Consider the following 25,984-nt stretch of genomic DNA (forward strand, 5'->3'; position numbering starts at 1 on the left):
GGAGCGGAGGAGGGTTGCATCAATTTTGTCTGAAATGACAACTGACAGCAACGGAGAGGAGAACAGATTTCAAGATTGAATGCAACACTGCGATAGCCCACGGAGATCGTGGCAACATCTGGTTGGTTTAACTGAAAGAGTGAATGTCCAGATTCAGCTGATTAGGTTGGGAGGAGAGAGTGAGAGAAAATGTCCTCTGAATGAACTTACGCTGAGCTTCGTTAGTTCACCTCCGCAGGTTAGACTCTATTAGTTGTTGTCTTCTTTGCAGGAAAAATAGATGTCATAGTGAAAATGTTGTGAGAATTGCCTTGGTGGAACAGATATCAAAAGTAATTGTGACAACAACAAAAAGCCTCAAAGATGACATCTTTAAAAACTACAGCTGGTATGATCCACTGTGTATCAATCACAGGACTCAACACATGTTCAATCTTGTATATCCACAACAGCCGAGGGGCTGGGGAGAGGCTTTATTAATCATGATGAACCAACCATTTGCAGTTCATCCTGACAGCAGTACCACCAGCTCTAATCCAATGCTCTCCTCAGCTAAAATAGAACCACCCACAGCCACAAAAAAAGTACATACACTCACTCAGATGAAAGCAATCTCGTCTAATCATTACTCATTGCCACTTTCCCCCTCCTCAGTTTGCTGTGATTCAGCCTGATGTTTGTTTCAGAGGAATCATTTATCTAAATCAATTGACATGTGGGAATGTGACCGCCAAAGACGCAAGAGGCAAGATTTCGGATAGGCAGAATAAGCTTTAGTCCAATTAATCAAACAAATATTAATCATTCAGTATTATACTGAAGTTTTTAAGGATTGCATTGTTAAAAAGGAAATTAACTATTCATAGTAGTAGTTTATGTATGTAAGACAAAGCTATGATAGTCTGTGTATCTGACACTCACATAATATATATGGTTAAATGGCCCATATTGTGTAGTTATTATGATGACAGGAAATTCATCATGGCTTAAATATTTATTCATTAGTAGTTCAGTTCAGTTTCATGGCACAGATGACCAGATATTTAAATGCTTTTTTAATTGTAATGTAATATTTCTGTGGACACACACACACACGACAATTTAGTTTTTGTCTATCATTTACTCACTGGATAACAGAGGTGTATTTGCCTCCCTAGCACACTTTAACATTAACATTGGACTTACAGTACAGTACTTTTCTGGCAGATACTACTATATGTTGTCTCCCTATGTTATCTCCTCATAATGTCACTGTAACATGCAGAGTCGTCAAGGATCCAAAGGACCTGTCTTTACATGCTGCCACTGGGAAATAACATTAGTGTCTTCTAATCATCAGAGATGATACTCAATTGCTCAATATATTTCTATATTCAAGGATATTATCCTGTCGATACATTGCATCAGGGCATTGATGTAATAAACTTGAGGATTTTAATGAAATATCCTGCTTTTGAGCTAGTACAAGATGATTATTGATACAAATTACTGAAGCAAAGATAAACAGTGTATCTAAAATTCCTGGCACAAAATACTGATGTAAATGTTGAAGTGCATCAAATATATCAACAAAACTGCCTTCAATCATCTCAGAGATGATGTGCAACCACATCTCCCACTGCCAGATACTAGTGGATAATCTCATCAACCATTTTGATCCTGGCAAAGATCTCTGCAGACAGCTTGTGGTACTGTATGACTGCAATTAAGCAATTGCACAAATTACAATCCAATAGGCCTACCTGCTGTTTGTTTATTTTATAGCATCTATGGGTCATAAGTCTCAAGTTATATTAATTATGTATTAAAATATAAGCTACACTGAAAAGGTTAAAGGAGACCTATTGTGCTTTTCCATATTTTCTGTCATATCTATATTGTTACAATGTTGGATGTTCATATTAAATGTGGGCAAATCTTAAAATAATGAGGTAAAAATATTTCAAAGAAATCCCTGAGCCAAAACCCTCCAATTTCACACTGTTCTGAACGCACTGGTTTTAACAGTTTTCCTACTCTGGACACTCTATGGTTATCTGCTCCAGGCACGCTACTGAGGTATTAACGTTACACTGCCACTTGAAGCTACATGCTAACTCTAGGGAAACCTGTAATCTTGGTTGCAGTTGTATTTTTCTGAGACAGTGAGTGAATACAGGTGCAACTGCGATGGGTAGTATGAAAAAGTGTTTAAAGCATGTAAACATGTTGTAGTAGAAACATAAAATACATAGTAGGAATCTGATAACAGAATATATATATATATATATATATATATATATATATATATATATATACATTTATAAGAACACTTATATAAAACAAAATAAATATTTTAAATATATTTTTATTATATAAAACATTTATATGGATATTATATAAAACACTTATTTATATATATATAAGGTCTCCTTTGGGAAGAATAAGAAATATTCAGTCTAGTTTTTAGTTGTTTGTAGTTTAAGTTCTCTGTCGAATTTCACAGAAAAAATGTGTGAGGTAATGCAAAGATGAACCCTGACCTGTAGTTAAAGAGAGACATGCACATACTGTATACACAAAACATCGAGCTCATTGAATCCCCGGTGAGTGTGAGGGTTGTGGGCTCATTAAACCTTCCAGCCAGACCTCAGCGATCCGTCAAGAACTGAGCAGAGATGAAAGACAACAGCAATCTACTTTACCTGGGGCCTCTGGCTATGGCTAGCCTTCTCTATACCGTTCATCAAATGTTTACACATCCTTGAAATGTTATTATTCATGTTGTAGCCTGCTTTGTTTACACCTTGTGCATTGTTTCTGTTATCTCCCTGTACACCTTGAAAGATGAATATTTAATTTCAGTTTTCTGCCTTACAACAGGCTATCATTCCTGCAGGCTTCAAAAAGATCAAGACAGTTCAGTTTTAGGGTCAGCATGGGGGAGTGGAGGTCAGTGCTAGTCTGTGCTCCAGGCAGAGAGAAAGACGAGAACAGACAAAGCTGTCTTTAGGACAGTGCATCAATTGGGCATTCACAGGGGAATGAGTCAATTCTTTAGAAAAGGAGTGTCAGCTATGACTCAGAAGCCATACATGTATAGGTAGTCAGTTTGAATGTTTGTTGAGATTGACCGTCTGAGACCACCAGAGGAGAGCAGGGACTGCTGACTGCAGAAAGCTGTTGTTCATTTATTAGCAAGAGATATCATTCAGGTGCTGCAGTCTTTTATTTTTCTTGTACACTTTTCAGCTCTATGTTTACAATCACACTTTAATTCATTGTGACATAAGGCTTCAGTGAGAACTATTTGGAAACAGTAAATTATTGCCATTGGCAGGAATCTTATCATAACATCTGATGTCTGCTCCAGATCCGTCCAGAAATTTGCAGCATTGATTTTCTGTCAATCAGGTAATCGGTTCTGGGATATCCTGCTGTGTCAGTTGTCACTTCCCCTCCATGATATCAAACACACCCTGCAATGAAATGTTCCAGGCCGAACACACTGCCAACTCACCCTGACACTTCCTTTTCATTAGCATCCCATCTGATGAGCTCATTTCCGCCCCAACACTGTTATCCCAAGCCAAGCCTGAAGACAGACACGCATATGTTTCTAAGCACACAGGGCCCCACTTTCAGCCACTGCTTAGGGAGCTGTTTGATACGTCAATTTATCATTTATGTCGGGGGGGGGGGAGTTGAAAGTCCAAAAGCTATCGATTGTTTCCATCTTGACAAGAGAAGATTCAAAGCCGCTGGCAATTAAGAGCTTCAATTGTTGTCAAAGTAGACAGTGGTGTGTGTGTGTGTGTGTGTGTGTGTGTGTGTGCTTGCGTGCGTGCTTGCGTGTGTGCACGCGTGCGTGCATATGCACAGGTTTTTGAGGCTGGGGGAGTGGTTGAAGTAGGGAGGTATCCACTTTGCAAATTCACTAAAGTGTAACAAGCAATTGAAGGAGGAAGAGGAGGTAAACAAGAAGGGGATGTAAAGTAATGTGTAGCGGCAGAGGGTTAATCGAGAAATGTTTGCATTTTTATGGGCTCGATCTGTAAACCGCTGTTTCAGCAAGTTGAGGGAGCATGGACCTTATTAAGAGATTGCTTAGATCACAGGCCAGAGACTCTCAAGTTCAGCACTTTTATGATTGCCCCCGCTCATATTCATATGCATATGTACAAGTGTGTGCATGCACAACCCCATACAAAATCACACAAATACCCATAAGCACATCCATATAAACACATTCACATACACCATCTATAATCACTTTATCAGCCTTGTACTGCCTGTGGAAGCATCAATTGATTTGATGCCAGTACACATCATTCCTCTCCAATGCTGTTGAATGCCAATGCATTTAACTGCTATGCTAATGCTAATCGTCCACGCATGGAAGATTAGCATCCACATATAATTCTCAAATTAATTTGGTTAATAGTTTAATGACTATGCGGTAAAAAAATAACTTCACTTAAGTCTGTGAATCTGACACATAATGTATATGGTTAAAGGTCCCATATTGTGCTCATTTTCAGGTTCATAGTTGTTGTTGTAGTTGTAGTATAATGTTCAAAAAACACATTATCTTTCTTATACTATCTCTCTGAATATACATTTCTTCATCCTTCCTCTTAAACATTCTGTTTTAGCGCCTGTCTCTTTAAAACCCCTCCCAAAAAAGCCCAGTCTGCTCTGATTGGTCTCGTTTACGGGTTTTTCGCCATTGAGCTCTCTGCGTCTCTGCATCGTCATTGCAGCCGGGGAATTACTGTAATGGCACTGTAGCGACACTTCCTATATATTTATAGAAAAGTTATGACATCACAACCGTACGTAAGTCTTGACGGCTCGTTTAAAGGCACAGTTTCTGAATACGGGCTGTGTGTATTTCTCTGTGGGTTGAACATTTTATAAAGACATAGAAATTGCACTTTTTACAATATGGGACCTTTAGGAGCTTTAGATAGTAACCAAAAGGATATGATCACGGATACAAATGACCTCAGGGAGTCTCGATATTTGGGATGAGCCTTAAGTAGGAGGGGTATGAGTGAATGTCTGTGTACTGTATCTGTCTATAGCAGGCTTAGTGTGAAAAACAGTTTGAAGGTGACTATGTTCTAATATTAATAGCCTTTCTGTAATATTAATGTACTTTCACTTTCTCGGTAAAACGGTGATGAACTTCTAAAGCCTATTGTGTCAGCACTTCTCTATGACAGGCTGTTGTCTTATCATTTCCCTAAAATCAGGAGTAAGTAGCTTCTCTGTTGTTTTTACTCACTAACCACTATTCTACCAGTAACGCGTTGCAAACATATAATTAGTGAATCTGCTTGTAGGTTATAAACAAATTAGTTATTGGCCAATTAATCTGTATCCTATCTTTACAGTAACCCAATGTAATGGATTAGGTTCACTATAATTACTTATTTCCAGTTAAATTTCTAGTCACTTTATTTTATTAACTGTTGATAAATCAGTGACCTTTAACAGAGAGAATAGTATAAAGAAATAAACAATAGTGGCAAATGTCTGAATGCTTTGTATGTGTGTGTGTGTGTGTGTGTGTGTGTGTGTGTGTGTGTGTGTGTGTGTGTGTGTGTGTGTGTGTGTTACTCCTGTACTGATTTTCTAAGCTGGACTTCAAACACAACCAAACAGTGCAACCTTGCTTTGCTACACACAGGGGTATAACTGCCTGTACTGTATCCTCATTTGCCTGTTTAAAACAATAAACAACAATGCAATCCATGGTCATTCATGTCTTCAAACATTTTTAACCGTTAAAACTATAGAATATTTAAATCAATTTTTACAGGGGGCCTTAACTGTGCTTTGATGTGTCATGTTATTTCAGCCAAAACAACGTTTGTGTCTATTACACTAAAATAAAACACTTCCCCTCTATATCAGGCAGCTGCTAGAAATGTTAGCCTCCCTGACATCAGCTCAACAACATCTCTGACAAAAATCAACAGCTATAATCCCCGCCGAGCTGCAGGCCCACGGAGCATGCCAAGGATTAAAGGGTCCAGCTCACCATGCCTCTCAATTTAATTTTTACAAGGTTGTGCGCAGTCATATTTTCATTTAAAATATTTTTAATCACAGAGGAACATAAAAGCTACTTTAAGTGATGTTTTGACCACATTTGATGCAAAAATGATTGCATGATGGAGCTTTTAATGTTTTCCGTGCAACGTGCTCTGTGTTTTGTCTTTGACAAATGAGGCCCAAATGGTTTTTAGTTTATGTTGACGAAATGCTGCGGCACAGTTGGCAGACCTCGAAATGCAGACATTGATGGACTACATGATAAACTAAACTAAAACCCATACAGAAACATCGGTTTGGTGTTTAGCTAAATTGACAGTAAAAGCAAAAGCTTATTTTTCAAGCATAACTCAGTAAAGTCCAAGACGTAATCCCACTGCCTTCCTGGGTATAGAATAATTACACATTGTTACATGCCATAAAGAATCCCTGAATAACAAATACAAACAGTGCTGCACATTAACAAGCAGAATAACACCAGGACATGGCTGGTGTTTTGTAAATCAAACACGTCTTGTCAGTCTTATTACAACTAACTGGATATTTGCAGCTATTTGACACCTATATTGCCCATTTCTTTCTCTAAATATCTGACCCTACCTTTTTTTTTTCTCTCACAGCTATACTGGCAGAGTTGTAGGAAATGGTCTGCATGCCCAAAGGCAAAACCCAGAGGTCAAAGTTCGCAGCCCGAACCCTACACTGGCTGAGGTCAAGGAGAGGTTGGAGCGCTTCAACCAGGTAGGATGATCATTGCTCAGTGTGGGGACATCACTCATCACTAATAAAACACATATATATGTGCTTGTTCACCCATCTGTCACATAATATCTGAGCATTCACTGATGTTTTTGCCTGTATTTGTATAAGACATTTTTTTTCCAGTATTAAATATGTCAAATAAGTAAAGCACGTCAAAAGTTATTAGTCCAACTGAAGTATTATGTAACCAACAACACTGATGTCTTAATTGATAGGGCTTTTGTTTAATTAGTACGCCTCAAACAATATAACACATAGCCAGAAGTGCTAAAACGTCCTTGCCTTGTTTTGAGCGCAGAGGCAGATATCAAAGATAAATGGAAAGATAGAGTGTGAAAGGGAGACGGTGACAAAAAAGTGAATTACTGTGGAAAGTAAAAAAAAGAAAGATGAGAGGCGGGAGCAAAAGGTCAGGAGTGAGTGACAGATAGGCAGAGATGACACAAGCAGCTTCAAAGTGACACTGTTTGTCATGTAGATGGGGTTTAGGGCTGAATAGGACCAAGAAGAAAAGGGCCATTTCACACAGTCCCTAGAGGCCATTTGAGGAGACAAACGGACCAGGATTCGGTTCCCCTTCGCCTGCCTGCCCTTTTGTTGCCCTGAGACTTATGCCCACAGATAGCACACCAGCCATCTCTCACTTTCTATCTCTATATCCCTCTTTCTTTCCCCTGTTTTTACCCTTTCGCTAGCTATTTGATTGCTGAAGTTTCTAATACACCTAGAAAACATGTTTGTCATTTTTCTAAATTGTCTTTCTCTCTGTTAATGCATTTCTGTTTTGCTCTTCTTCCACTTCCTATCATGTTTCTCAATATCAATTATTTATCATTATCTGCACACATTAGGGATGCACCGAATATTCGGCCACCGAAAATTTTCGGCCGAAATTTTCGGTTTTCGGCCGAAATACTTTTATCACCGAAACAATACGCTACGGCCGAAATGTTGTGATGACGCAAACAGAAACCGCGACCTGCACGTGTGTCAGTACCCGATCCGTTCCATCTGCAAAGCGTCTCCTAAGCAAAGAGGTTGAGACGGACCACGGAGTGAAAACAATGAAAAATACGCTCTTAGAGTCTGTCAGCACACGTTTCAGTGAGATCTATTCGGATCCTCTGAACTTCATCGCAACTGTACTTGATCCGCGTTATAAAGACCATTACTTGGATGCGGAAATAAAGCAAGGCGCACAAGAAATGATCCAGGGCACGATGGATGCGGAGGACCCGCGTGGAGACGGAGAAGGAACGCGCACGGAGCAGCGCCCAGCGCAGGAGGAGATCAGAGCACAGAAATAAAGACTCGTCTCTCTGCACCAGATGAGGGGCATGCACCCTCGTTGTCTGATATGTTCAGTGAAATCCTGCAAGAAAGTGCCTCAAAAATAATAATAATAATAATAATAATAACAATAGGTAAGCTATTCTGTTCTTAGGCTACTATATACTGTATGTGACTAACAGATTGTAGCCATATTTCTGCTAGATATTTTTTTAATTAAACTTTAATATTAACTTATACAATTGCATTGCCTTGATTTTAGTAAAGTTAGTACGCAGTCACACACAGCCATTCATGCAATGGTACTAATTATTGGCATAATTTCTTTTGGTGTTTCGGTTTTCGGTTTTTGGTCTTGGTTTCCTTTTTCGGCTTTTGGTTTCGGCCAAGAATTTTCATTTCGGTGCATCCCTACCACACATCCTCTTCCATCGAGCTACTTTATTTTTTTTACTCTCACATCCATACATTTATTTACCTTTTTCTTTCATATGTGCATTGTACACTATCACACATATATCTCCCAGCCAGCCTGTCTACCTGTCTGCCACTGACAGCTTAAGATAATTTCTGTCCGACCACAACATCCAATTGTGCATGGTGGCTGTCAAGTGCCCTGTTGTCATGATAACTATGCGGAGTTGAGCGGGTGTCCTGTTGACCTTTACAGGGTTGAAAAAGCCTACTTTGAATCTAGACCTGGCGGCTGAGCTTGGCTGAGCTTTGTGTTTGTGCCAGATAAGGGAAAGGGATTACAGAGTGTTTAACTGCATAATGTGGCAGGCCTTCCAAGGTACATAAGAACAGTTACACAGAGTTTCCACCAACTGCGGAACGGCTGTGGATCGGCTCCAGGCTCCGTCATCCTTCAATACTCACCTGACAGCTGAAGTCACGAGGACCCACGAGATCTCGCGAATTCACGTATGATCGCGCGATATAACAGGATGTAGTTTCTATAAACAGAACCACAAAACCACAACAAGTTTGTTTCCATCCATTATGACGTTTTCAAGGTGTAGTGCAGGGAAATATGATCCGCCATGAGCACGGTGTATTTTATTTTGAAAATTAACTGGGTGTTTTATTTTGCTTCTGTGCTCGACTTCCTGTCCCGCACAATCTGCCCTGTGCTGAATTGCTGCGGAGCTCTCCGGCGTCCGGCAAAAGTAGAAGCTCTGCGTGTCTGCTCCGGAGGGCTGCAGATTGCCGGAGCTGGGACGGAGTCGGAACGCAGCCGTTCCACAGTCAGTAGAAATACACACACTGACTTTAATGGAAACCTATTGACTCCGCCGCCGTTCCGGAGCGGATCCGCAGACGTTCCGCAGTTGGTAGAAATTAGCAGTTAAACATCCACAAGTGCAGAAATATATTTTATCACGTGTGTGCTCACGCCTGCATGCACACAGACAGCTTTATATAGTTGCAGTATAATATATATATGAACCTGTAGCGTCAGACATTGAAAAACTCTTAAAATCTAGTTAATTTTACCTGAATTTACTCACCTGTAACTGCTACTCACCCTGGTTACTATCCAAACTGTTTCATATCGATCAAAGGGATTTTACTCACAAAGATCCTCTGCCAACTGCTGTAATAGGCTAATTGTGCGTTCCATTTGAACAGGGAAGTCGGAATGTACAGGTGCCCAGTCGGAAATATCAACTGGAACGCCCCCTGAAGTTGGATTTCTGACGTGGAAACAAAACAAACAAAGCCGACCTCAAAATCCAACATGGCTGCTCCGTGCATCAACAGTAGTGAAGGATGTAGTAATAGAAATTTGGGACAGTGAGCTTGCAGGGTTGGCGGGGTCACGTGGCCACGGTGGGCGCGGTGGGCGCGGCCTCCGGTACACTGCATTACATTCATTGTCAACAAACAGACATTGCAAAACACTTTATTTGGATCTCGTAAGGAAGCAATGATCCACAGGTATTTCCCTCCCCACTCCTCCCGGTATCTGCAGTAACATTTTTTGCTTTTTGGCTGGATGTTCCCCAGGTCCCGGGATACCGGGCTCCATGTCAACGTTGAATGGGTTAATTTACGGCATATGCGTAGTCACTCTGCGTAGTTGTTTATCAATTACTACTGTACACAGCTTTAAAAAATCTCCAACAGCCATAATTCATGTAGGTTACGGACATAACAGTGCTCGTATGTGGGTTAACACCAAAATTGTAGTTTCACAATGATCAGTATTTAATGTTTTATTAGGCTATAACTAATCAAAACTCAGGTTTAGACAAACAGGACAGGATTCAGGATTCGGGACAACTGCTGATAATTTGGGACTTTTTTTCGGGACGTATGGTCCCCCTATGGTCCTTAGTCAGATATTATAAATATTATATAAATAATTGTCAGTTTAACATTATTAAACGGGAGGAAATCACAATCTGTTCCAGAAGGCTTTAATACAATCCTCAAGACAAATATCAGCATAATGATGTCACATGTCTTGTTGTCTACTTTTTTCGAGCAAACAAGGTGGCCACTTGTCTCTTTTTATCCTTGCTACAGAGCCCTTAACAGATGTTCGGAGACAGGGCCAATATATAAGAATCTTTCAGGTGGGCGAGTCAGTTCACAAAATAAGTTCCTATTCAGATTGATTTTGGCAAGCCCATCTGGATCCCTCTCCAAATTGCAAACTTTACTGGAAAGATGAATTGCATTTCAATCAGGAGGGAGTAGTCTACAGCTATTAAGCTTTGTTGATCCATACAGCTTACATATGTTTGTGCAGACTCCATAACTTTGCACTGACTGAGCTTAGTGATAGTGGACATCAGCGTCATAACCAGTCTGTAATATAACTTTAAACGATATTGGCAAATCAATAATAGAGCAATAATGAACAGCAGTTTTTACGTAGAACCTGTGTGGATAAGTGAAAGGAGTAATTTTTGGCTTAGTGAACCAGAAAAATTGTTGAAGTTGTAGAATAAAAGAGGGAGGCAGGAAAGTTAATGTTTTAAGGCATCAAAGTTTTTCAGAGTCCTTAGATCCCTCCGCGTTAAAATGTGACACCGCTCTTCTCTCTGATTTTGAAGAAATGAAAGTGCACTGCATACAGTAGGTAGTTCAGGGGGGAACTGGGAGTATGGAGAATTCCTAGCAAATATACAAAGTTGGCCTGGCTCTGTCTATTTAGAACACTTGAAATATCAGCAGCCATTAAAGTTCTTGGCGCTGATCAGCAACACCTGCGAGCCCCTGCTGATAGAGTATGTCAGGGCAAGTTAGTGGAAAGAGTGGGAGAAGTATAACTGATTACATCTTTGAAAAATGTATTCCTTAAAACATCTGATCTGTTGTTATTAAAAGGCAGGACACTTTCAAAGTCTGGCAACCCCACACTGAGTATAAAATCCTGACCTTGACTGTAACAAAAAGCTTAACAGAAAGAAACATTGTTACAGTAAATAATGCATTTGCTGAGATGTCTTCCATGGACTAATCAAACTAATGTCTCTCTACAGTTGTTAATTTTAGTTCTGTGTGTGTGTGTGTGTGTGTGTGTGTGTGTGTGTGTGTGTGTGTGTGTGTGTGTGTGTGTGTGTGTGTGTGTGTTCCTCCACATACTTTTATCCTTGCAAAATCACTTTGAGTTACAGATGTTGGACATTTTTGAGAAGTTAGTCCTTAGCAGTAGTGAAGACTTATACAAATGACTTATTTGGGGTTTAGGTTTGAATTTTATGTCGGTGTTAGAAGTAAAATAGGGCATCTGTGTATGTTTGTCCTATCATCCTTGGAGTTAGTCTTGGTTGATATTTTCACTCAAAGTAAAAAAAAAAAAAAAAAACACTGGACTGATTTTTAATTGTTTGTTGTTGTTGTTGTTTGTTTCAATGAGTCCCTAATCTGAGTTTTTCCAGATTATAATAACTTCCATTTCTGGCATTAGTAAGGTTAAGAAGTTATATATATTTTTACCTACTGGAGAGTGGTTAGAGCCAGAGCACTGTGGCACTAAGAGGATTGGGAAACTGCTGCTGATGTATCACAGACTCTGACCCCTCGTCTACCCATGGCGTTCTCCTATTAAAGCACTCAGAGCGGCATACAAAATGTGTGTGTGTGTGTGGTTGGGGGGGTAGTAGACCGGTTAGAAAGGTGGAATAGGACAGAGGAATCAGTTGCACATTTGCGTTCAACACATTATCATGCGCATAGACATACAATACATAAATAACACGCTAACACACACGCAGGACAAGCCTGATCTCTTGACCTCCTATAAAATGGTCCATTAAATGAGTAGGCCCAAGTTATGGTCCTCCCCGTGTATCTCCTCTGACTATCCTCTTTCTCTCTCTGTCTCTCTCTCTCTCTCTCTCTCTCTCTCTCTATCTCTCTTTCTCTCGCTCTTTCTCTTTCTCTTTCTCTCTGCCTGTAAATATTGCTAATGTGGACAATAAATGTTTCAAAGTGGATTTTTGATTCCTAGCCATCAGTCCAGCTGCTTTTGGGTGGGGATCTTTTTCAAAATGGTCTATCTGTTTCCATGTGAGTACTAAGGCCAGATCATTTGTCAGTTTGTCAATTTGCACTTTGGTTAAATGCAAAGTCAGTGGCAACACGCAGTGCGGGAGAAATCCACCCAGACACTTATTCTCACGCTGTATTCTCGTCTTTATTTACACACACACACATACACACAAACACAGAAAGTATCATTACCTCCTCCAAAGATTATGGAAAAACGACCCGGCAGCTCTATTTTCATGAAACGTGGTTGAGGGGTGTAGCTTGGACCAAAAAAAAAAAACATTTGATTTTGGAGCAGGTCCGAATCACAAGGCGGATACACAAATTATTTTTCACTTTTGTTAACATTGTGAGATAAATGCCATGCATCTTAAAATCCAGTAGATGGTCGTACATTTTAATAGTGACAAAACACCCAATTATGATGACTCCATATCAACAACCCACATTCACGGGTACCACTAATCCTCTGGGGTAGCCTGCACATGTAGTTGCTCAGACTTCATACAGAAAGCAGTCGATATGGAGCACTCAGGGACAGCGCTTTCATGAATTATTTCCCTATGTGTGTGTAAAAACATTTCCTTGTGAACATAGAGTTTTTGCAACGACAGTTTTTGATAACAAGCTGCCATGTTCCTGATGTTATTTCAATTGCATAATTATTTCCAATTTAGAAGTACATCATAAATGCACAGCTAAGATGATGACATAATTCAAATAGTTTTCCAGACATATATGGTGGTTGCGCTCGCAGATTTGAATAACATAGAAGACTGGACTATTGGGGTTGGCGGAGGTCTGCACTCTCCCAAGTGTCCTTTTACTCAGAAATGGTGAAAGCTGTGGTCGATGGAGTGTTGGAAAGGCTCCAGCATAAAAATCCAGTACAGAGAGGCTAGTTGTATGCATGATTGATGGCATGGACTACTGCTTTGCTGTCTGGCTTGGCCAGTGGCCCGGTCAGGTTCCCCATCAGAGAAGCCTTACTTGTGTTTAACACACACTCAGCACATCCCCTCTGTGGATCCAGTCAATCCTCAGATCTATCAGCTACTGCAGGGACTCTCTTGTTAGTGAGGACAGTGTGTGCATTCTCTTTAGAAGACCTTAAACAAAAACTAAATACAATGTTTTATGTTAACTCCTAAAAAGCATATAGATTTGTAGTCATATGAGAAACCCCCAGTTGGTTTGGTGACTTAAATATGCCTTCACAGTATATGTCTCTTTTACTGTATGCTTTAGCAATGCCTGTGGCAGTCAGAAAGCGTTTGAGCTTTAAAGAGTTAGTGGAGTCCAGGGATGAAGAAAAAGTTGGGGTTGAGCTGGCAGCCTGTCACAGGGAGGGGAGAGATTCTTTCCACTTGAAGAAGATGATGGAGTTGGCCTTCACAGGAGCTCTGCTGCTCTTTGCTGCTGCTGTGGCAACGATACAGCAACAAGTCTCACTGCCCACGGCTCTCTGTCAGCTTGGCAACCAAACTTCATGAACCCAGACTGGAACTTAAGCACACCATTTTTTTTTTCTGTACCATCATAATTAGATGCGAAGCTCATAAAAATCCAGTGAACTGCGACTGTTTTTCCACATTGGGTCATATTCACTCTCCCCGTGGGTTTCAGTTCCATGCAGACAGTGATTCTTGTCATGTAGAGAAAATATGTGACCTGTTTCTGTTACACATGGCACATAGTTGTGAAAATCCCCTTTTTTCAATCTGATATGGTTGTGCATTTGTTAAAGTAAAGTAAAACGCCATGTTCCAAAGGCTCATGTGTCTTCACATATTTAGTAAACATTATTGAAGGAAGAAGGGGGTTTTAGTGTTTTTCTTCAATAAAGTAAAATATTCCATTTGAGATGATGGGCTACAAAGATGTTCTCAATTAGGGCTTACATTTTTTTTTATTCCACAAGTAAGGAACTATCAAGTTTTTATAACTTTCATAACTTTTTTTATTAGCCAAGCGTAAGCCCTGGGATCATGCATTTGGACGTGTGCGTGCATCTCTCTGTCTGTGTGTTTGTCTGTCCGCAACAAATGTTTTTGTGCACATTTATGACTGTTTGTTCAAGGGCCTCTCGTGCTGATTCACAATTTTTGTAAAACCTATTTTATTGATGGCTCTGTTTTATACTGTATATCTGTTTCAGTAGCAAAAAGCATTTCCTGCAATCTAGGCTAGGCTAAAAACAAGCCTTACCTAGTCTGTTGCGGACCACATTTTACCATACCCGATATGTTATGATCAACTAAAGTTAGGTACGATACAAGATGAATAAATTCATGTTTTAATTGTCGCAACCATCTTGACTGTAGAGCTGTTATGGGATGCTGGAAATAGCCGCCTCCGCCGATGTGTTGGTGTGGTGTACATGCTGTTTGGACACAGAGATCTGCACTCTACTGAGTGCATTTTTTTAGTTTGTGTATGTTGTAATACATTTATTTTTAATAATGGAAACATTTTACACACTGGGAATCCCTAACCGTACCCTTTTATAAAAAAGAGTGAATACAGTTGCATATAACAACAAGGTCTCACGCCAGGTCGTGAAATAGTCACGTTCTTTTGATTTATTCATTTGTGTACAGGTCACGATTTTGACGTTTATTTTGTGTACGCGCCACGAATTTTGAACGTGCACAGGTCACAATTTTTTAACCTGCTCTGGGGGATGTAACAACGGGGAACTGAGGCACAACACGCCGGCCACAACAACGGGACGGGCCGCCACTCGCGGGACACGATCCCCGGGCGCAGGGGCACACAGCGACGGGGAAACAAAACGCCACAACGGGGAAATGAAACGCCACAATAACGGGACGCTTGTGGTTAGAAAAAGAAGAATGAGGAAAGGACCTGCAACACGTGGGACGCTATCCCCGGTCTCTGCGGTGAAAGTCCTGTGTTTTTTGACCCATCCACCACCCCGACTAACCTCCCTGCGTGGACTTTTGCCTTATCAATACTACTAGCTACCGTCATCGTTCTGTGATCACGAAATATGCTTCCCATTGAAATACATTGCTTTAAAATTCGTAATTGCCACACGAAGAAACAACATTTACGTGTCCTGTCCACGACTTAATAGATTCAATAATGTAACCATATCACGAACTGCCATGAGACTGGGCTGCATATAAAGACTGATCTTGCAATTTTAAGATCAATAATGTACTTTATCACTCAACGTTTAATCTGAAAGATTTTATGTTTTTGTTGGGGGGGCAAAGTCCAGTTCTGGATAATCAGATAGTCCAAGGAAAAGTAGGTAACTTTCATATTCTTCTTGTTCTCTGTCTCACCTGTACTGTATTAAAGTTGTATGATTAATGCAGCACGTGGGCTGATGATAACCATGATGATGGCCGTTCATGGGGAGTGACCTAGAGTGGTACCATATCACGGGGGCTCTTCGAACCTTTTGTGCTGCTGCCTTATAAGGACTTATGTAGCCTAGTTTGAAGTCTGTCAGACTTCTGCTTCCAAGCAACCCAGCAGCAGCAGAAGCCTTCACTGTCGGTTGACCCTCACATCTCACACAACAAAGTTTTCAGTAGCCTGGTAGCTGTTGGAACATGCACTTAGAAAACTGCTGATGTCACTCAAACTGTCATACATTTTTTTAACAACCGCTCCATCACTTGCCCGACAAAAGCCAAAGTTTGTTCACTCGTACATATACATTACACAAACACAATCCGCCTCAGTCGGTGCCTGACAGGAGTAGGGTGTGACGGTCCAACGCCACAGCGTGTTGTTGTGATTGACTCATGAGGGTTACGTGAGGTTAGGGCCAATAAAGTGTCACTAACTGTTGGTGCTTGTACTAGCTTGCAGTGCAGGGGCGTGTGGCTCTGCCATTGTTTAAAAAATGTTCAAAGTATTACTCAGACCTCTTGGGTAAATGTGCTTGTTTATTTTCAAAAGTACAAGCAGATTTTTAAGATTTCACACAGATTTCATGAAATGTGATGGGAAGTAAGGCCATTGGCTGTAGAAAACACAACCAGGCGGCCACTTAAAAAAAAAATGTTTTTGTGATGTAGAGGCAAAGTTTTCCTGCATTCCTTGGTTCAAGACAAATCTTTCAGCTTTTGTCCAGGGACATTTCTGCCTAAACAAATAATCAGCCATTTTAAACAGTTCTTTTCAATACTGCTTTTCTGTACTTCCCCTATAGATTATGTCAAACCTGCATTTTGTAATTGCAACCAAACTTAAATGACCAATGTGTAAGTCTTGGAAAATGTCATTGTATATATCAGTAAATCACGAGTAACTCTTTTCGAGACAGGAGTTTGGTTTGTGTAGCTTTGGCAGAGGTGCATGTGGTCATGGAGTGAGTGTGTCCACGCATATGTTCATAGATTTGTTTTTTAAATGGATTGTTTTGCCTGAGCTAATATTTTGTCTAGAGAGGATAACTGCATTAAGTCTGTATGTTTTAGTGTGAGGTGCCTGGCTTGTCAACAGATCCCTGACCACCAGTGATCTGTTGAGAATTAAACCATTCACATCTAAAAGTCAACAAGGCAAAAGATCTGGCTGTCAGCTTTGGATGAAGGGTTTTTATTGGCTTTATCTCAAACCACGCAAAAGGACAACAGTAAAAAAGTACTTGGCTTACTGTGTTGGTACGCCTTTGATTTTAAATTCCCCTTTGAATCACTTTCATTTTCATTTGTTGATGGCAATTTGCTGTAGTCCAGACTCTGACAGCTAGTATTAGTGTCCAGTCCAAAAGTAGCTTGATCAGACAGTTAACGTATATCTATTACTTAAGAACTGTCTGGAAACTTGTTGGCCTTAACATGCACAATTAATTCCAGAATCAGCTACAGTATGAATGGCTGAGCAGGGCAGCTATCTACAGTTACTTATGTTTGCAGTCTGTCACTCTTCCTGGAAGTCTCCATCTTTGTCTGTTACTGTATTTCTCTCTCTCTCTCTCTCTCTCTCTCTCTCTCTCTCTCTCTCTCTCTCTCCCTGCCACGCTCTTATTTGGAAATATACTTCTTTTTTTCTCCTTTTTCTTTCTCCTTTTCTTGGTCAGGCAATCTGAGATGCAGAGAGAATTGCAGCTTTTTCCTCTGAAGCCAGATCTGTACTCACATAGATACAGTAAATGCTTACTCTCAGCTGATTTTTGCTTTAACACAAAAGCATTATGCGCCTGTAATGTAAATATATGTGAGAGAATGGAGAGAATTTCAATTAAAACATTTGGGAGGACTTCTGCAGACTTTTAGAGATTACCACTGTAACTTTTTCCTTTAGTCTCCTCCAGGTTTTCCTTCCCCTCTCCTTTTCTCTGTCCACAGTTTTACCACGACTGCCCTCAATGAGGTGATACTGTTTCAAATTGTCAGGGAAGATAGAGAGCACATGTCTCAATGTGGGCATACAAAGGTTATGACTTATGATTTTGATTCACTAGTTTGACAGTAGTATCCCACATAATACGCATGCACAGATGTGTGCACAGAAACACACACACACACACACACACACACACACACACACACACACACACACACACACACACACACTTACACAATGACTGTGACAGTTACAGTATATATATATCCCATCCCTGGTGACCACATTTCACATTTATAAATTTCATAATGAGATGTTCAGTTTCCACATAAAACTGGAATGTGTATCCACAGTAGCTTCCTGGTTAAGCCACACACACACACACACACACACACACAAACACACACATATTTTTAGCCCTCGTTCTTCCAAGTACCTTCAGAAGGTGATTGGTTATTCCTGGCAGTAAAGATTTTAGATGCACTCAAATACATGCAGGAATTCAGCCCTTGATGCTCTCAAAACTGCTCTATCATCCTATGACCGAGGAATGCTTTTGAAACTAAAGAGAGAGGACAATGAGTTGGCAGTGTGAGAGAAGAACTAGAAAATATTTCATGATTTGGGATTTTGTTCAAAGCCTTATGGGAATGCCTGATTTGTCTTTGGATGCCAGGGTAATTTCAAGGCAAGCCTGAAGCATGAAGGCTGGCATCTTGTTTTTTTCATCCCCTCACCTTTTTGCACAACTAAAATCTCAGTCTTCCTGTCTGAATATACTCCTTTTTTAGTTGTTTACTCTAAATCTCTCACCCCTTCTGCCTCTCCTTTCCCCCCTTTCTCTGTTTGTGTCTTATCTGTCTTTCTTTCTCCTCAATCCATCACTATCTGTTTGTTTTACTTGGCATGTGCCGTTTCAAATCAGCTAGATGTAGATCTAAAGTTGCAACACTCCTCACTCATTTTTCTTGATTCTGTCCTCGTATTGTTATGAAAGCAAAATCCACATTAAAATACTAAATCTAATAACTACGATGTCCATGAACATCATCATTTCACCTTGAAATATTAACATTGAAATAATGGTCTATAAATGAAGAAATGTTCAAATCATCTAAAATGTCAGATTTCTGTGCCTGACTCTCAGCAGTGAAGAGAAATGGCTTCACTTTAAACGTGCTGTTTAAGCAAGGACACATCATAAAAAAAGCCATTTGTTAACCAATAGTATTCTCAATAGTCTCAGCTACACTATACTTACATGTAACAGCAACAGGTTCTATCGGAGGACGAAAATCGTTTTAGAGGAAATAGATTAGACAGGTACATTACAGCTCATCAGGGTGCATCATATTTTAAGGAACATATGATCACCCTTCAACTAACATTTAGTTGAGACCAATTTTATAAGTATGAAAACAGCTCTTCCACTGTACATTTTAATCAACCTTAAACAGCTTATGTTCATTTTTATTTTAAAGCAAAGCTCGATCTCATGCAACAGCTGTGTGATAGGCTGCATTGTTTTACATGTCAGAGAGAGAAGAAGGCCGAGTCATCTGAGAACAAAGACATCTGTCCCTGTAGGGTTAAAGGCACAGTAGATTTCTGCTTTGTAGGTTACATAAAGGCTGCTGCTATTAAAATATTCTGCCCACTTGCTCACATTTTCCATATGGTACTGTGTGACAGATCAGGAGGACAAGTCTTTGAAAGGTTGTTGTTTTTTGGTGGCATAAATGGACCATCCTTTGTTGTGTAAACATCCTGCGGTATTCATCTATGTGTCCAATGAGTCATCCAATGCTTTTCAGACTTTAATTATCATTATTTGAAATAAACTTGCACAGCTTAGCATATAATGTGGGTTTTGCTTCTACTTTAAAAAAAAAAAAAAGACAGAAAACTGAAAAAAGCCAATTTGAGAAACTACTTAAGACAATAATTGAAACCCAGAGCTGGTCCTCAGTGCAGCAACAGTCAATCAGAAAGCAGATAAGGAGAGAGAGAATATTCACCGCTTATTGTTATGCACGCAACGGTCTTTAAGAACTCATTTTGGAATATTATGAATCTCTCTTCCTTTAGATCCTGCGACACATTAGATTTGTTAAGGTGGAATACAACAATGAACTTCCCTTACTTTTGAAAAAGAAACCCCTGGCTGTTTTGAACGTCAGTTGTCCTGCCAGTCAACACAAACTGAATTGGACAGCAGTCAACCAACAATTCTACAATGGCTCGACTGTGGTTTCCACAGCAACAACGCCTTAATTGATTCCTTCTCTAATTAACATGCTTTAAGGACAGCAGGGCCAAGCAGCATTGTGTTAAACATCCTTTGAACTGCACAGTTATTAGCTTAATACCCAAATGGTTATCTGGATGGTATTGGTATACTAGATTGTGGAGCATTTCCTCCTAAACTCATTCAATGTGCATTGCGTTTATTTAGTTGCTTTACATAATCAAAAAACGTTAATGGATTTGTCATGGATACTGTCCAGAGCCAAGGTAGATGTTTTCCCTCTTCTCCATCTTCCATTAGCTCCTGCTAACTATTTGGATTGATGCAGAGGATAGATAATTACATTCTAGCTTACTTTTTTTGCACATAAATCATTGTACTTCTTCCTGTAATTCACAGCTACAGAATAGTGTCCTCAAAGTGTAATGAGACCTACTAGTACCACACAGTAGTGTTAAACAGCTGAGGTAGAAAATTGGATTTTCACAGTGCAGCCCCCAAACAGGCAGAAGAAGTACAGGACTCACACAAAAAACCTGTCAACAGGTTGCAATGTCAGCCAATCCATAACTATAAAATGCACTACTGTAACCAGCATGTAATATTGTTCAATTTTTTTCTAAGTAATCCTCTTGTAGGTAACTGTACATCTATGGAAACTGAGCTATCCAGCTATTGTCAATGGCTTTCACTTGCGGTGAGCATAAGTGATATGTTTTAGCTGCTTCCACTAAAAGGCCCACTCCAGTTTCATGGAGCCCGGCCTTGTATTATGGTTGTACATGACTCATTTCACTGTAGCACTCATTTCACACACTCTGAGTGAGAGGGGGTGCATTCACATTAAGTAAAAATGGAATGCACAACCGATATGATGAGTTACAATATCAAACGTAGCTGTAATGTCAGGATCCGCCTGGTCTCCTCTTCCACTCTCCCTTGCAGACAATGGGATTCACAGCTCTGGTAAAAATGACAGAAATAATACCTATATTTATTATTGCTCTTCTGATGACTTTGACAACAGTTGAGCTGCCACAGAACATCAACACACATCAACATCAGGGTTGAGTGGATTCCTCATTATTTCCCTTATTTTTTGTGCTTCAGTTCAAGGCCTTGACTGTCGGAGCATTAGACACAGAGATAGAAGTCCAGATATTTAAGGTATCCAGACAGTACCTCTTAACTTCCTAATATGTGTGAGTGCAGGTAAAACCAGGTCAGAATTGTCCAATACTTTGGTTTATTACCAAATACTAAATGACATTCCCATCAGCCTAAGCTGCACTGTTTGTAGCTCTATTTAGCTAACTTTAGCATTCTAAGACGCTAAACCTAGATGGTAAACAGGGTAAACATTATACCTGCTAAACATCAGCATGTTAGCATTGTCAAAGTGAGCATGTTAGCATGCTGATGTTAACATTTAGCTCAAAGATCAAAGTACTACTACTACTACATAATAATAATAATAATAATAATAATAAGCTTTATTTGTATAGCACCTTTCATACACAGAATGCAGCTCAAAGTGCTTTACATTTGGAACATATAGCACAATAATAGAGAAGAAAATAATAATAATAATAATAATAATAATAATAATAATACATTTTGAGGCTAACACAGCAAGTTGTTGCGGTTGTAGACTCTTACGACTGCTCTTAGTCTTGTTTGGACATTTAATTTAGCATTGTCAGTATACATATAGTAATCAGTATACAGTGTACCTAAGCAGGCCTGCTGTGTTTTATTTTTTGGAGAAATGCCCCACGTCATGCTGCGGTGGCCAATCATGTAACCGGCGGTCAGTCGGATTAGAGGCGATGTGAGAGTACAGTACAGTAACCAGGAAACAGGAAAGATCACTGCCTCTATTGCTGCCACAAGAAAGTTAAAAAAAAAACGAAAAACTGAAGCACTGAACTGCCCAGAAGTTTGTGTGACAGCTGATGCTCGCCAAACAACGACGCACAGTTGATCTGCCTCGCTCGTCTCTTTTCTTTCTCTCTTTCTCCGTGAAATGAAGCTGCCTTCAAGAGCGGTGGGAAACGTTGGGATCTATAAACGATCTGACGGTAAACAATAACTGTGAAATATAAAGTCTACTTGTGCTACATTGGGGGGTTAAAGAGCACAACAGGACGTCACACAAATGGGACGTTTCAGTGAGACTCCCACACCGCCACACCACCCTGCGACAAATAGCCAGATCGCTGTTTCCTGGTCTGAACGCAGCATAAAGGTCACCGTTGCTGTCAGGTGTGTTGAGTGACAGACATAGTGTAGTGTCAATGGCAAGGAAATTAGTCATCCCTCAACACCCCAAAGCCCACCCTCCTCTCAGCATGTCTTCAGTGGTTGTTCCCTCCAAATGAAGGTCAGCTGTGCACCAGGATTGATCTTGTCAGCTTTCTCATGAATGTTTTATTGTGTGTGTGTGTGTGTGTGTGTGTGTGTGTGTGTGTGTGTGTGTGTGTGTGTGTGTGTGTGTGTGTGTGTGTATGTGTGTGTGTGTGTGTGTGCGTGCGCGCATGGGTATGCATACAACCTAAAGGACGGTCAAAATGAGGAAGTTTGAACATGCGTGTGTCTATATATACATGTTCTACAAATCTGATGTTCACGGCACTTTCTTAACCCCATACTCCAAAGGATCGTTTGTTGTTGTGTCAGGAGAGCTTCCTGTCAGACATGGTGTGATGGAACAAAGACCATCTTGATGATGGTGGACAGCAGGAAGAACCAGCAGGTGGTCTAATTAGTTGACCCCATGCTGAGAGGGAGGAACATCATAAGGAGCAGCGTTTCCCGCTCCAGGCTGAGAAAGTCTTCATGCAGAACTGTGTCATAGTACGGCGTGAGATGGTGACTATAGGTCCAGCTGTTGATTACAGTTAGATGCAGGAGTGAAGTGAAAATACCCATGACGATGATGCAGATGTTTGACATTCTAACTGCCATACAAATAAACCACACACCTAAAAGATCACTAGTGTTATAGTAATTTATTTGGTTTTATTTAATTTTTTTTATTTTAGTTGCCTCTGTTACATATGAGTAGAGCACTGTTTTTCAACCTTTTTTGAGCCACGGCACATTTTTTACATTCAAAAAATCCCACGGCACACCACCAACCAAAAATGTTACAAAATGACACATTGTAGCCTAATAAGATCAGAATCTGCATTTTTTATTTATAAAAATGTATCCATTGCTTTTGCAGGCTTACATCAATGATCTCGGCCCTACACACACCGTAAATCAACGTGCTCACATTTCTATTACTAATAAATACTTTGATAATAGATGCATAAAATCCAATGTGCTGTTTCAAATTCAGTGTCACTTTTGAAGATGCAACATATAAGGTAAACTCACTGCCCCATCGCTGTCATGACAGTAAAAACAAATATATATATTTTTTTATTATTGTATTTGTATATTATTTTTTTAATTGCTCTTTAATGTTTAATGTAAAGCACTTTGAGTTGCCTTGTTGCTGAAAGGTGCTGTAGAAATAAAGTTGCCTTGCCTTACAGCCTCAGCCTGTCAGTCATTCCCCAGGGCAAAGAAACCACCGTTTTGCCTGGCTGCTCGTCTCCGAGGAAGTGTAACATCAACTGCACCGCGACCGCTTTCGGCTCGCCATTAATATCATATCGCAGCAAACGCTGTCTGCATTAAGTTATGAAAAACTGTAACCACACTTGAAACCACTTTATTTGCATTTCCGTGACTCACTGTGACTTCAAAAAAACTGCAAAGCCGACGTAGTTTGCATCGTCTGCAGCTCTGCGAGTGTGTGTGTTTGTGTCAGAGCTCCGCTCTCTGTCAATTTTGACAGATAAGCTTGCGCTTACGCGCTCTCAGGTACCGAAATTTCAACGTTTAACGTGTAAAAAGGGGGCAAATTTACTGGTCGCACATGTAAGACTGGATGTAAAATTCAGTCGCACACTCTAATTTTGGTCACAGTCAGGAGCCCTGCTGGCAGTAATTCTATTGTCTTAAATCAACAAGGTCATTATTGCGCTATAGGCTACTGTCACCTACTGATACAGAATAGTATTTAATTTCTCTGCCAGTCATCATATTGAGGCACAGATGCACAACAATGGCAAATTATTTGCAGTAACTCAATAAAAAAAGTTGTTGGACCAATTAAGTAAAATCGGATAATTTCCCACAGCACACAGGGCGATCTCACTAGTGTGCCGCGGCACAGTGGTTGAAAATCACTGGAATAGAGGACTAGACTACATCCAAACGTCTATGCCCCTAAAACTGAGACATTTGGAAACTATGACGCAGACACCCGTCCCCTTGCGACGTGTCCTTCCCTGATTCGTCACGCCCCTATCATGGGACCCTTTTTCAGAGGAAAACAGACGTCACCTCGACTACCAGTGGTAAATTCAAAATGGATAACGAATTACAGTGGTTTTTGACCTTGTTGTCAATGTAAGCAGCTGTTGTGCTGTTAAATGCTGCATTTTATAATCCTACTACTGCTTACATGCGCAGAGGCAAGCTATAATTCGAGTCATTTGGGACAATTAGCGTGTCCAGCGGAGTTACAAGTGTTGTTCCACATTTTTGCATCCCTGCCGAGAATTGCGCTTACAAGGAAAACTAATGACTTTTTAGGCAAAATGCAGTTTAAAAACAATATAATCTTCTTTTTCATGTTCATCAATGATGATACATGATATGAAGTCATATTAATCAGACTCATTAGTAGTAGCTTTTCCTGTGCCAAAATGCTCGTGATGACAGTGATTGTTTCAGTTTGAAAACGCCGGTTTAAGATGAAAACGTAGTAGTGTAGATGCAGCTTGAGCTCATATGTGATAACCAAAGGGTTCTTGAAGACCACTGTTGTACCAGGTTGAGAATCAGGTTTGCTTGTAAACATAGTGGAATTGGTTTTCTACATAAACCAGTGTGTGATAAACTTTGTATTTCTGTGTTTGTGGTTTAGGAGACCCAGGAGAGGTTTCCAAAACTGGGCCAGATGGAGGCCTGGGATGAGCTAGGCAGTGGGGTAACAGAGGAGAGCAGCACCACAGACTGTGATGATGAAGATGGATGTCAAGCCTCAGGAGATGGTCAAGACCAGACCTGTAAGTAATACATGCCCATGTCCACATGCACAAACACTTACATATACACACAAATCCTCTGTTCATTGACCAATATTGTTGGCATAAGTAATAGGTTTCATTCACTTGGCACGTAAGAACCCCACTCCTTAATCACTCACCTTCCACATGATGTCAACTCCAATTTTTGTGAGGATTTATAATAGCTCTATTATAATATTAATTGCTCTATATCTTTAATCACCTGATTTTGTGCGTCATATAACTAAGGATAGATCTGCCTCTGACAAGGCGGTGTCCTTTCTCTCTTTAGTACCATAATGAGCCTTGAAGAATTATTTTCACCTGCACGGCAAGGGAAATTCACTTGAAAACACAATCTCACATGCTGTGTTGAATAGAATAGAGAGAAATGTGGTAGCACAGGAAGTTCCTCAGATCCTGAGACAACAAGCCAGTTTAGTTCAGTGGGCACACACACACATACACACACACACACGCACACACACACACACACACAGACACGCACACGCGCAGCACTGAGGAGCTGTTGGGGCTTGTGTTGGCTTTGATGAGAATCATTTCATCTCCTGTAGACGCTTCTTGTTAATCATCCCTTATTATCATGTTGTTTTTTTTCCACCTGCACATTTAAACAAAGGAGTCAGGTGTGAAGCATTGTCTTACTAGCATGGAG

The 25,984-nt window shown here is 40.2% G+C and overlaps 1 protein-coding gene across 3 annotated transcripts in view; it reads left to right on the forward strand.

The window, feature by feature from the left end:
• The window catches only part of gpc5c (glypican 5c), a 113,648-nt gene that overhangs the window by 69,086 nt on the left and 18,578 nt on the right, over nucleotides 1-25,984 (forward strand). For all 3 annotated transcript variants that reach the window (XM_028594154.1, XM_028594152.1, XM_028594153.1), the window contains 2 exons: nucleotides 6,663-6,783; nucleotides 25,167-25,308. In XM_028594154.1, the coding sequence (XP_028449955.1) occupies nucleotides 6,663-6,783; nucleotides 25,167-25,308 (263 nt within the window). The remainder of the gene's footprint in view (nucleotides 1-6,662; nucleotides 6,784-25,166; nucleotides 25,309-25,984) is intronic.

The sequence above is a fragment of the Perca flavescens genome, chromosome 12 (genome assembly GCF_004354835.1).
Source record: "Perca flavescens isolate YP-PL-M2 chromosome 12, PFLA_1.0, whole genome shotgun sequence".
Classification (NCBI taxonomy): domain Eukaryota; kingdom Metazoa; phylum Chordata; class Actinopteri; order Perciformes; family Percidae; genus Perca; species Perca flavescens.